Source organism: Hibiscus syriacus, unplaced genomic scaffold, assembly GCF_006381635.1.
Source record: "Hibiscus syriacus cultivar Baekdansim isolate YM2019G1 unplaced genomic scaffold, ASM638163v2 tig00110294_pilon, whole genome shotgun sequence".
Classification (NCBI taxonomy): Eukaryota; Viridiplantae; Streptophyta; class Magnoliopsida; order Malvales; family Malvaceae; genus Hibiscus; species Hibiscus syriacus.
Genome location: NW_024062666.1, coordinates 254,261 through 266,339, shown reverse-complemented (window position 1 = coordinate 266,339; position 12,079 = coordinate 254,261). Strand labels below are relative to the sequence as shown.

Here is a 12,079-nt window from a genome sequence, read left to right as displayed (position 1 = left end):
TTCCCTTTGGTTGGTTTCCCTTATTTTTACCTATTTAGCATTAGCTGCTCTGCCCTTTGTAATGTTTTTCTTTTCAAGCCTATTTATTATGCAACTTTGCCAAACTCCCAAATCTCCACCTCTTCTAATTTGCTCTTTTGATAGAAAGCTTATTCCTACATATATACACTATTTATAATGTATGTGCGAGTTTTAGTAATCATCAGTCATATTTGGGATATTTTTGTAATTTAGTTTCCTATATATAAAATTTAAAAATAATTGTCAATGAAGTTGTCCAATTTCTTAATAGAGAGCTATTCACATAGCAACATCTTAAACGCCAACAAGCAACATGTTAAAAGAATACTACAAAATCTCTAGCTTTCTCATTCGTTTAAATAAAAAAATAAATTATTTTCAATTATCATAATCTATTTATTCCCATCGGCAATACTAATTTAAGAATTTTGTTTTCCTTCCCTAAGATCATGCATAATACAAATTGATTCTTCATGCCGTCCTGCATGATTAAAGTTCACATTGGAATTTGAAGGTGATGTGAGAAGGGATCAAATAAATTCTCAATTCATAAAAAGAGGAAAGATGACAAAAGAGATGTTATCTGTGGTTTGTGATATTTTTTTATTAGAATAGTGGACCACATGACATCTCCTATCTTTCCTTTTTTGTGCAGGATGTGACTTGACTTCATCCATAAGCATGGTACCATGAGCTCTGGACCACATTTTAGGTCTCCTATGGTTTATGTGGCTCTCATTTCACCCCATTTGGATTTTTCCATTACATGATTTAAGCCGGGTCGAATATAGGATAGTGGGTGGGATAGTCGTTCTCCCTCAAAATTAAAATTTATCATATATTTAAAAAATATTTATTTATAACTAAAAAATTATTTTCGTCCCTTTTAAAATTTTAGAAATTTACTCGTCAACCTAAGATTTTACGCCGTTCCTAATTTTATTGGTTTGCTTATTATATCACTTGTCTTTTATGCCTACAAACATTGGGTTAAAGAAGATGGACACGTGGAAAAAAAGTTTCAACTCCAAATTGGGACATAAATTAGCTACATGTCTTTTCTTATTAAGAACAATGGCACGGGCATGAACTAAATACCAAGCTCCTAAAGTACATTCTATGACATTTGAAACGTAATAGGAAAGGAACCCAAGGAGTGTCTCAATAGAAAAGAGTGATATGTTTTTCTTTAAAATAATTCACATTTAAACAATATTATTTATAAGATTTATATGAGTTTACTATTATATGATCATATCTGAAAATAAAAGTTATATTGATAAATATAAACAATACTTGTTTAAAAATATATCGTTAATTATTTAGTAGGATTTAAATATTGATATTTATTTTGAATCTTATATATAAATGTTAGTGAGTATAATTTTAAAATTTTAGTTCAAATATCTAAGATTGATTGAGTTGATTTTGAAAATTAGATTTTTAATGAATGACTGAAAGCTAGGCCAACTAATGTTAGGCGACTGTGAGCGCGACAGACAAAAAGAGAGAGAGAAGATTGATGGGAACGATAAAAGGATGGCATCTTAAGTGTGTGTGGTTCGCATAAGAGAAACGATGAAGACCGATGGGTGGAGACATTATTGTGATGGATACGACAAACAAATGTACAATGGGAGTCGAGAGAATCGTTAGATAAGTGATGACGTTATTGTGATATCGCTAGAAAGTAATTGCGGAGCGTAACATACGACGGATGAAAAATAAAAATGAAGTTGAATGATGAAGGATGGATCAACGACGATGTGAAGTGGAAATTATGGAGAACGAGGAGATAACCGATAGTTAATGAAATTGAAAAAAAGGAACATTCACATAATAAGTCCCTATGGTGTGGGGACATACCTACATGGTTTTATCATATAAAAGTTGCAGTGACAAATTAAGGCATATTGTAACACCCTTAACCCGTAACCGACCCGGATACGAGTCTGAGATGTCATATTGACTTTTTTAAAACAATATTCTTACAAAATATCAAAATATTTGAACTTATATTAAGAAAATACAATAATATACCATTAAATTATGTTCGTTATAAAATTTTAAGGCAAAAATGTATTTATGAACAGTACTATACGGTATGAAAAGTAATGAACAGTACCAAATGCTAAAATTTTCCAGAATGCTAGATTGGTATCGATTATATATTTACCATTTACATAAATACGTTTAAAACATTCCAAAACTCGATCAGAGCACACATACTTAATTTAACAACTTTGTTTACATGCCAAACTATTTATCACATAATAATACATACTATTCAAGTTTCTTCTGATCTGGTAGTTGTAGAAGTAATGTTGTCCCAGCTGTCTAACCTTGCTTGTCTATCTTCTCAGATCCTACGTGTGAAACACTCACACGCTAAGTCATCGACTTAGTGAGGCATAATAATAATGACAATGAAATATAACGATAATGTCGTCATGAGATGAAGTGTGACAAAATTACATATTTAATCCATGCAAGTTACATAACCATATATATTACCTGTAATCTCATCAAATTAACTATCATGAATTCATATAATAAGTTCACTACCCCATGATATAATACTGAGAACCTGAGGTATGTGAGTACTGTGAGGTTGTGGACTATGCTGTCACCGCAGCTCGTATAAATTTGCACCGAAGTGCCACGTAGAATTTGTCCCGAAGGACCATGTAGAAATGCAACGTAGTGCCATATAAGATTGTCCATAAGGACCACATATAAATTCCTTAAGAATCATATACATATACCAAGGATCAAGTAGGTGTCTCAAAAGACCTCATACATGTTCCAAAGAATACATATATGTCCCGAATGACCACGTAGAATTTATCCCGAAGGACCGCGTAGACCCTCTACTCTTGGCATGCCAACTATACCTATAGTTCTCATCTACATAACATGGGCTTTCACAATTCACATAGTGTATCTCATAGACATATCATTTTCATACCTTTATCACATAGCTCATATAACTTTTCATGCATATTCATGTCACATAATGCATATGGTATGAACTCATGTCATGTTTCATAATATGAAATGAATCATATATCAAAGTATTAAATCTAGATTTATCACAAGTCTATAACTGAATATATTTCTATAATCATATTATGCATATGCACTCACCTATGTCTCCTTGTTTTTCCCTCGATCAATCTTACTTGTCACTTGTTCCGGAACTCGTTTAGGCTCGATATCTACATAAATATAATTTTCAAGATGATTATCAGAAGCCTAAACCTTGTAATTTGATACTAATAACTTAAACTAATTTAATGAACCAAACTTTAACATTTCCTTTAGGGGGTATCGATACCCTCCTTAGGGTATCGGTACCCTTATTGCATTCTGTGATTTTTCGTTCAAGGGGGTATCGGTACACATACATAGGGTACCGATACACTCTGCCCAAAACAGGTTTTTTCACCCGAAAATTCATCAACTCTTCACTGAATTTTCTCATACAAAGCTCCTTTCATACCACCAAACTCAACTACAACCATTTTAACTAATTTCTATCATTCTCACACCTTATTATCTTCCATATCTCATCCAAATTCTTAAAGCTAAGAATCCTACCAAATTTTCCATGTTATCCAAACTTAATTCTAACACTTGTAACTTCTTATTCATTCCTATGACAAGTCAAATTCAACTTCTAAATTCACTTATACTTCTTTATTCAAAATTTAACTTATCAACTTCTTATCTTTAATCCTTCATAACTTACAAATCTTTGAGTTTCTAAATCTCTTTTTCATTCCATCATGTTTCCTAAAGCTTTATGAATCAAAACCATGCTTGAATTTGAAGGATTAACCAAAAGAAATCAAACTTACCTTAGGCTTGGGTGCTTCACGTTTGGGATAAGAAGAAGAGAAAAAAATAATTCTAGAAACTATGTTTCCCCAAATTATGATTCACATGGGTACTATAATACCCATTAATTATTATTTAATTATTTAATTATTACCCCTTGTTCAATGACCCCATTACCCTTTTATTCTTCATTCATTTATTAATTCATTCTTCACCAACATCTTTCAATTAATTCCTTCACTTTTCAATTTATTTAATATGGTCATCGAATTTTAAAATCTTACACTTTAATCACTAACCCGTTATTAAGGATGATACACATATAGTGGGAATTCTCAAAGCATCTTCTCAGAGCATCGATGTTGGTAACTAGAAAGAAAGAAAGAAAAAGTTATGTTACTGATGACTCGCTCACTCAACTACTGCTTTGATTAATTTATTTTTCTTGGGTAAACTATAAATTTAATACCTAAACTATTACTTTTATTCCGTTTTAGTATCTAAACTTTATTTTTATCAAACTATAATTAACGTTTAGTTTATATTTCATTTTGGTGTTCCGCTGTTAAAAATTTAATTAAATTTTGACATTTTACCACATGATAATATCACATCATCATTGAAAAAGTAAAAAATCACGTCACCAATTTTGTTACTTAAAGTAAATATTAGGTATGGTTTTGAAAAAAAATAAAGTTAGGGTACCAAAATTTAATTAAATTAATAGTTTAGATACTAAGTGTGTAGTTTACCTATTTTTGTTTATGTGTCTCTCTCTGCCGCTGCCGCTGCCGCCGCTGTTTGCAATAAAAGTTAGCAGCTACGTTCTTTCTTTTCCCGTCTCGAATTCAATACCCACAGAGATATATAAACAGATATGGCTTTTATCTTAGCTGCCCTTATCTGTGACATGACGGCCTACTTTAGTATTTACATAATTTTCAAAAGGGTAAGTTTAAATATACCAAGTAAATCTATTAAATTCACCAATTTTTTTATTAATTTTTTTTTATCATTATGTCTTTTGTTTTTTTATAATTAAATATTAATTAATATTTTTTAAATTTTTGTTATTTTTTATTTATTTAATTATACATACATATATAATTTTATATTCTATGTTATTTAATATTCTATGTTTTTAAGTCAGCAATTGTGTCAAATTATTTTAAAAGCTTCGATGTTTAAATAATATTATATTTATTTACACATATTGAGAAATTTTAATATAAATTTGGACGTTAAAGAATGATACTTTAGAAATACAATATTTTATTTAGTTTTTATATTTCCTTTTCAAAATATAAAATCTATTAGTTAGTTTAAAATAATGATTTATCTATATGAATATTTTAAATATTTAAAAGTATATTGAAATAATATTAAATTTTATCTATATAGATTTTTTTATTAAAGCTTTTTCATTATTAAAGTTTTCTATTAAAATATTTTTATTTATTATAATCAATTTAAACTTTTAAATTGAATTTAAATTTGAATTAATGTTGGGTGGGGGCGAATGTTGAGATTACAAAACATGAGATAGAGAAGTGTTAAGAATATGACAAGAAAACAAGTGGAGGCCCACACCTAACTCCCCTGTCCATCATCTAAAATGATGAGTTGGGTGTTGAACAGATGAGTTAACTTGGTACATTTAGTAGTGTCATTTTCAAAAAAGAGTTTCAATCAGTATTATCAAAATCGGATCGGACCGGCCGGTTCAACTGTGAACCGGTGGCTTGTCCGGTCCGGTTAACTCCCAAAATTAGATGAGCACAGAACCGGTAGAACCGGCAAAACCGGGGTGAACCGACTGAAAACCAGTGTGAACCGCCGGTTCTCTTTTTTTCTTTAAAAAAAATTAAACCAAACAAAGTCATTTGTTAAACGAGCCGAGTCGAACCCGAGTACTGCTGAGCTCGACTCGAACTCGAAAACTTTAAAAGTAAGCTCAACTCGACTAAAAAACTCACGAGCTAAAAAATATCAAGTTCAACTCGAACTCGAAATATAATATTGAAACTTGAACTCGAAAATGCTCAAATTCAAAAAAAAATTAGAAGCTCGATTAAAGCATGAAATTCGAGCTCAATTGAAGCGAAAGAATAATTCACTATGTACTCACCAAAATGATCCATGATTTTGAATGTCAAATTACCTCTAGTATTTATAGAAGTAAGTTGAGATACTCTTCTATGTTTCTTAGTCATGTGGGATTGTTTTGTTCACATATCATATTTTTACTCTTTAGACTTTTGGGATGCTCTTCTATGTTTCTTAGTCATGTGGGATTGTTTTAAAAAAAAATTAAACCAAACGACATCGTTTGTTATGATTTTTTCAGCCCCAATTTTTTTATTATAGTTATATAATTATATTTATTATTTAATATATTTTACCTTAAATATTATGTTGTAATTGATTTGAATCATTTTGTTTCACTTGATTTTATGTTTTTTAAACTTATATATGTTATGACTTGTGATATTTTTATACCTTTTAATATTGTAAACTTAAAAAAAATGTTATATATATATATATATTAATATTGCTTTGAATATTATGTAAAATTAAAAAAAATATATATTATTTTAAATAAAATCCGGTTGAACCGCGATTGAACCCGGTTGAATCAGTGAACCAGTACCTTCACCAGATCAAAGTCCGATCCGATTTTAAAAACATTGGTTTCAATAAACCCACCATTTATATACATCCAAAATCCAAACTTCATGATTTGACATCACATATTCTCTACTGTTAGCTTCTTTCCCAACAGACAAACCCCACATTACCACCAGTACTTTCTCCGGTTAATTAAAAAATTCACGAATTTGATACTTTGGTGGTGAATTCATGGCCCCACTTTATGGTGGCTTGAGTGGGCATCAAGTGTACTACTGTGTGCTCCATCGGGGATTGCACCATGCAAAAGAGACCCCCAATTTCTTCAACAATGGACAATGGTCGTGCTTCATTCACCTTGGTTTTTCATTGGTTGATACTAGGGTTTTCATTACCTCAGACTGACACAAGCATATATGTTATATCTCCGAAGATATCTGTTCCCCGAATTCAACTTAAGTTTCATAATCTCCATATCGCTATAGTCTCATGATTAGATTAAATCTCACGTGATCTATTAGAACAAAATTCAATACATTAGTCCATTTAAGAATAATTGTAGGGTTTTGCAGGCCAAACCTAAAAGAAGTGTAGAAATTTGTGTTTGAGAATCCCAAGGTGGTGTTTTTAATGCATGTGTTGCGATAAAACACTGCTGCATGATTTCTGTGCCATCAAATTTGGTGAAAACCAAAAAAGAAAACAACCAATTACTAATGAACTGCAATTATTTTTGCTATTGCAATATTTGCTAGTGTTATATTTTAACAAAGAACAATGAGTCAAATTAGAGAAACAGATGCAAGATTTGTGTTAAGAGAAGTGAAATTATAAATTAAAGGAAAAAAACAAATTATTAATAAAAAATACATAACTGGAATAATTTGAAATTTTCAGGAGAACGACTACTCCGAATCACCTTCCCAGTACATCCTTGAGTCAGAAGCATGCATGCACTTGAAATGTAGGTGGGAGAAGCTCATTGTCCTTTGTGCAAATCAATGAAATGTCAAATATTGGTTAAGTGGTCCTAAATTGCAGGGTAGATACAGTGAAGAGAAACAGATAAAAGAGCACAGGGATAAAAGGTTGAGACTTTACCATTATTGATACTAAAAGAGATTACACAAATAATATAATTATTCCATGAGATTGTTTGTTTAAATGAAAATATGATCTTAATTAAACATATATAAATGCATTCAGTAGGGTAGAAAGAAACTGCATGTAATGGATAGAATGTGAAAATCAGCACACATTTAGTAATTATACATATGATATATATGATGATGGTGATGAGATTTGGCATTGTGTTTCAGTGGTACCCATTAGACTTTTGAGGACCCTGATCTGCAAATCCCTGGTCAAGTTTTGCTTGCCCCATCCGGCTTTAGACCAAAGTGAATGTGAGGAAAATGTGCCCACTGCAAAAACACTAGCACTGTTAATTACACTCTATCATAATTAGTTGGGGAAAGAATCGCTGCAACTATGTGGTTATTCAAAACTTTCTTACGTAACTAAGGGTAACTAAGGACAGACGGAGATTTTATGTTAAGGGATTAGGATTAGTTGACAAGTCGTTCATGGGAATTAGGGTTTATTAAAAAGTAGAAAATATAGTTTCAGCATATTTCTATTAAATAAGAATCAATTAATTATCTCTATTTATAGATACAAGAGGTTAGGGTTAGTTGACAAGTCGAATTTTCTTATATTCTTCTATTTTTGATATTAATGAAAATTCTTCTTTTTTGTTTATAGTTTTTTCGAAAATGTTTTCCATGAAAAATCTTGATGTCTATTTTATTGTACGATCATTTTATCATTATCTTCTAACACAGCATTCTTTTTTCATCTAAAAATAATTTGAACCTAAAATCTTTCTTGAGCACTATTGCGTTACTTATCACTTGACCTAATGAAGCATATGATATTTGGGGTTTTCTTTTTACATATAACCTAATATCTATAGATAGCTAATGATTGAACTACCATAACCAAATTAATTAGGATAAGATGCATGAAAACCATGCCTATTTCTTAGGCCTTTCTAGCCCTGAGTTAAACTAGCTTGAAAAAGGTCCAATGCATCATTTTGACAAATCATTATAAAAGCAGTAGTGATCTATCTACTTGTAATCAATCTTCAATCAAACAAAATTGGATTACTGATAAAAGCAGCAGTGACTATTTGCAGAACCTGTATGTATATGTATATATATATATAAAAGCTTACATTTTTTGCTGCTGTACTGAAAGCTTCCCTGTGGCTGATGTCTGGATTACTAACCTTGATCCTTTGGATTTCCTCCCTATAAATAGTAAGAACCCAGAAGAGGAAAGTGAATGAGAGATACGGGCTATGATCCATCATCAAAGTAGTTAACCATGAGAATTGAGTTAAGCTTACTTAATGAACCTGTTATATGCAGAAGGAACACGTTGCCTCTTCTCAGGTGCTGCATTTTATATCATGTAGTTTAATTAAACATCTACTTCAATCAAACAAAACATTTGTTAAATGCATATAATTTTATGGTGCAGGCATATGTTAGACCATACAATCGAAATGGGTGGGAATTTTTCTAGCTATAGGCAATCGACTTTTATTTTGTCTGGTGAAATCTTCACAAAAATAGTCAGGTATATATAGGTATAGGACACCAGCCTGGGGATGTACTCAATAATGATGGTCTATCAACATGCAAAGCAACCCAGAAAGGCAAATAGCGTTGGTATGAATTTGTGTGTAAGGTCACCATCTTGGAAGGGGCTAGGATTTGAGAGGAGAGATCAAATGAGTTGCCTAAGGTGTTTCTGATAGGTGAAAGGTTCTTCGAGTGACCCTTCATCAATAGAACCGATACCGGTTGTTAAAAAAAACCTTGGTCGTTGGTTCAGGCAATTAACATCCTTTGGTATCGGCTATGCATGTAGCATTTACATAAGGGCACCTATCTCAATGCATTTGAATGATACATAAGCATGTATATCATATGAGATTGACAGAGAAACTAACGGTGAATAGGGGGCATTCTAGTTGGTTCATGCTCTGCAGAAAACTTGTTGCATTTGGAAGACGACCCACATTCCTTATTTGAATGATCTTCATCACTGGCTACCTGCTGTTTCTGCAAGTCCTCTAAAAACAAACAAGTCAATTACCCAAACAAAATCCCATTTTTTGTACTAGACTATTATTATTTTTTCTTTTTTGAATTTAGTGTTTCAGAAAGTCACAAGAAAGTCACAGAAAAGGAGGGGCTGCCAAAAGGACCTGAAAATACCTGAGCATCTTGAATGGGAACTGTTTGAAGAGAGTTTCCCATATTTGCAGACAGCAGATTGGCACAACGCCCACATCTAACAGTCACCAGATTGAACCCACTGTCGCATGGAATACTAACCTACATAAAAGGTTACCACTTCGGAAATGTTAATGGTTACTACTACAGACATAACTGATCACAAGCAAAAATGTTTGAAGCTTTTGAGCTTTGTTAAACACATCAGCCAACCCAATCTTTATATTTTTGGTCATACAAAGAGTTGAATCTGCTAGAACAAATACAGACCCTAATTGAGAAATCAAAGCCCTCCCAACCCTCATATCTGTTTAGAATAGATCCCATACATTTTCCTTTCAAAGTCCCTGAATCTGCCATATCCACCAATACCAAACACAATTTCATAATGTCTGAAGCATAAGAGGAAACATCATTCATGAAGTAATCCTTTCAAGTTTCTGTAAGGGTCACTTTTGGAATTCTGTCGATATCTGCTTTCCATTCGGTGCCCATGACTTTTTTCAGCCGGACACTGTTATAAATATATATATATAAAAGCCCAGAGTGGGAGAAAGAGAGAGAGAGAGAGATGAAAAGAACGTGACCGGAACGGAAACCATAAAGGTTAAGCATGTCATTGAATAAAGATAAAGATAAAATTCACGAGTGGTGATTGATTTACTGATTACTTAATTTGTGCACTGCTTAGGATCTTGAATAAAGATAAAGAAACTCTTCTATCTTCTGACTTGGAACTGACCTGGAAGAACCCTAAGCCAAACCTACTACCTGTAGCTCTCTTGGAAAAGAATTTTTATCACCACAAAAAAGTCTTTGGGTGTTTTGGTTTCTCTTTCAAAGGGTGTATTAAAATCATTTGGCCAACCTTTCATTTGCCTGTTCATGCGAGACCAAGCTTTAAAAGGGTACTTACTACTCCTCCCAGTCACTAAAATTGCCTTTGGCCTTCCATGATGCTTTCATTGTGCACCAACCAATATGTCAACACCTTGTGCTTGTTTTAGTTGGGAATTCTGGATCATGTGTTGGACACTTTGAGCCAAAACCAGACTAAAATTTCTCATAAAATATGAATTCCGAGTTAAATCATGAAAAATCTCACGATCCCATCAATCCTGGCCTGAACCATGATAGGTAAAGTGGATTTCCCCCCCTCTTTTTACAGGAAAAGGGCATTTTCCAAATTAATCAAAGAGAACTCTCCCACTTTAATCTTCGAGAAAAGAACCAAAACGATTTCGGGTAACAAAAAGGGTAAACACTGAAATAAGCCAGCCAGCCAGGGCAAATTCAACTTCTTTTAACAAAAAAAAGGCAGACATGAAGAAGAAGAATGCATAAATTGATAGATAAATATGTATAGTAATTGAATTCAGTTCTGTACCGCTAAAATGGTGTTGCAGACGTTGCACTGAACATACCAAACACGTTCAGATGATATCAAGTCCATTGACATCTCTTTTTAGTTTCTTAAATACTTTTCTCCCATAAATCTAAAGTATTCCCTTAGAACAAAGGAAAGAAGCATAAAATGGATCAAGGTTGAAGAGGTGATGAAGAGAATAAAAAGGTGAATAGTAATAACAAAGGGAAGACAGTGGGACGATAAAGAACAAGGAAATTATTGGATTTTGGTTGTATTTTTATGTGAATTAATTGTAAGACAGATTTTCAAAAGTGTACAAAAACATGATATGACAAGTCTAGTGTAATGGGGGGAGAGAGTAGTGCAGTAAATACGGGGTAGGAAGGATGAAGGAAATCAAAGGGAAAGGAAGAGAGAGTAAAGGGTTGTTTTGTTATGATTGAGCGAATGAGTGGGTGGGAAGTCCCCCATCTCCATCTCCTTGCGTTGTCTTGAGGACGATATTAATGCTTTCGAATGTTTTAGGATAATCAGTCACACAACAAAGCATAAAAATGGAATAGGACGAGTATAGGCGGATAAATGAAAAAAGAATTTTTGTTGAAGCATATATAAACAAATTTTTTAGATAATTTTTTTCAGTGTTTTGAGTAAAATTGGACATAAATAACAATAAACCATCACAACAATAAGTACAATAATAATGATCAGTCAAATATAAATATGTCTTTCTCTATAAAAAAATGAATTTAGAATTAATTTTTTAAGTTTTTTCCTATTATTAAGTTGTTTACTTATTTCAAAATTATGTCTAAGTTATGTCTCAACTAGTCCATATATATTGAAGAGAAAATAAATTGAAAGGTTAAGATCATTTGATGAAAATACTTGACCTTTTATGAAAATAATTTTT

At 32.1% G+C, this 12,079-nt stretch overlaps 1 protein-coding gene across 1 annotated transcript; it reads right to left on the bottom strand.

Annotated features, from left to right (window-relative positions):
• Nucleotides 1-7,566: 7,566 nt before the first annotated feature.
• On the bottom strand, nt 7,567-11,307 carry LOC120116392 (putative axial regulator YABBY 2). Its single transcript, XM_039136899.1, has 6 exons — nt 11,185-11,307; nt 9,780-9,899; nt 9,512-9,623; nt 8,903-8,951; nt 8,729-8,804; nt 7,567-7,913 (listed from the first exon to the last, which is right to left on the bottom strand). The coding sequence occupies exons 1-6, from the start codon at nt 11,254-11,256 to the stop codon at nt 7,854-7,856; spliced, it is 489 nt and encodes a 162-aa protein (XP_038992830.1). The 5' UTR covers nt 11,257-11,307; the 3' UTR covers nt 7,567-7,853.
• Nucleotides 11,308-12,079: the final 772 nt, after the last annotated feature.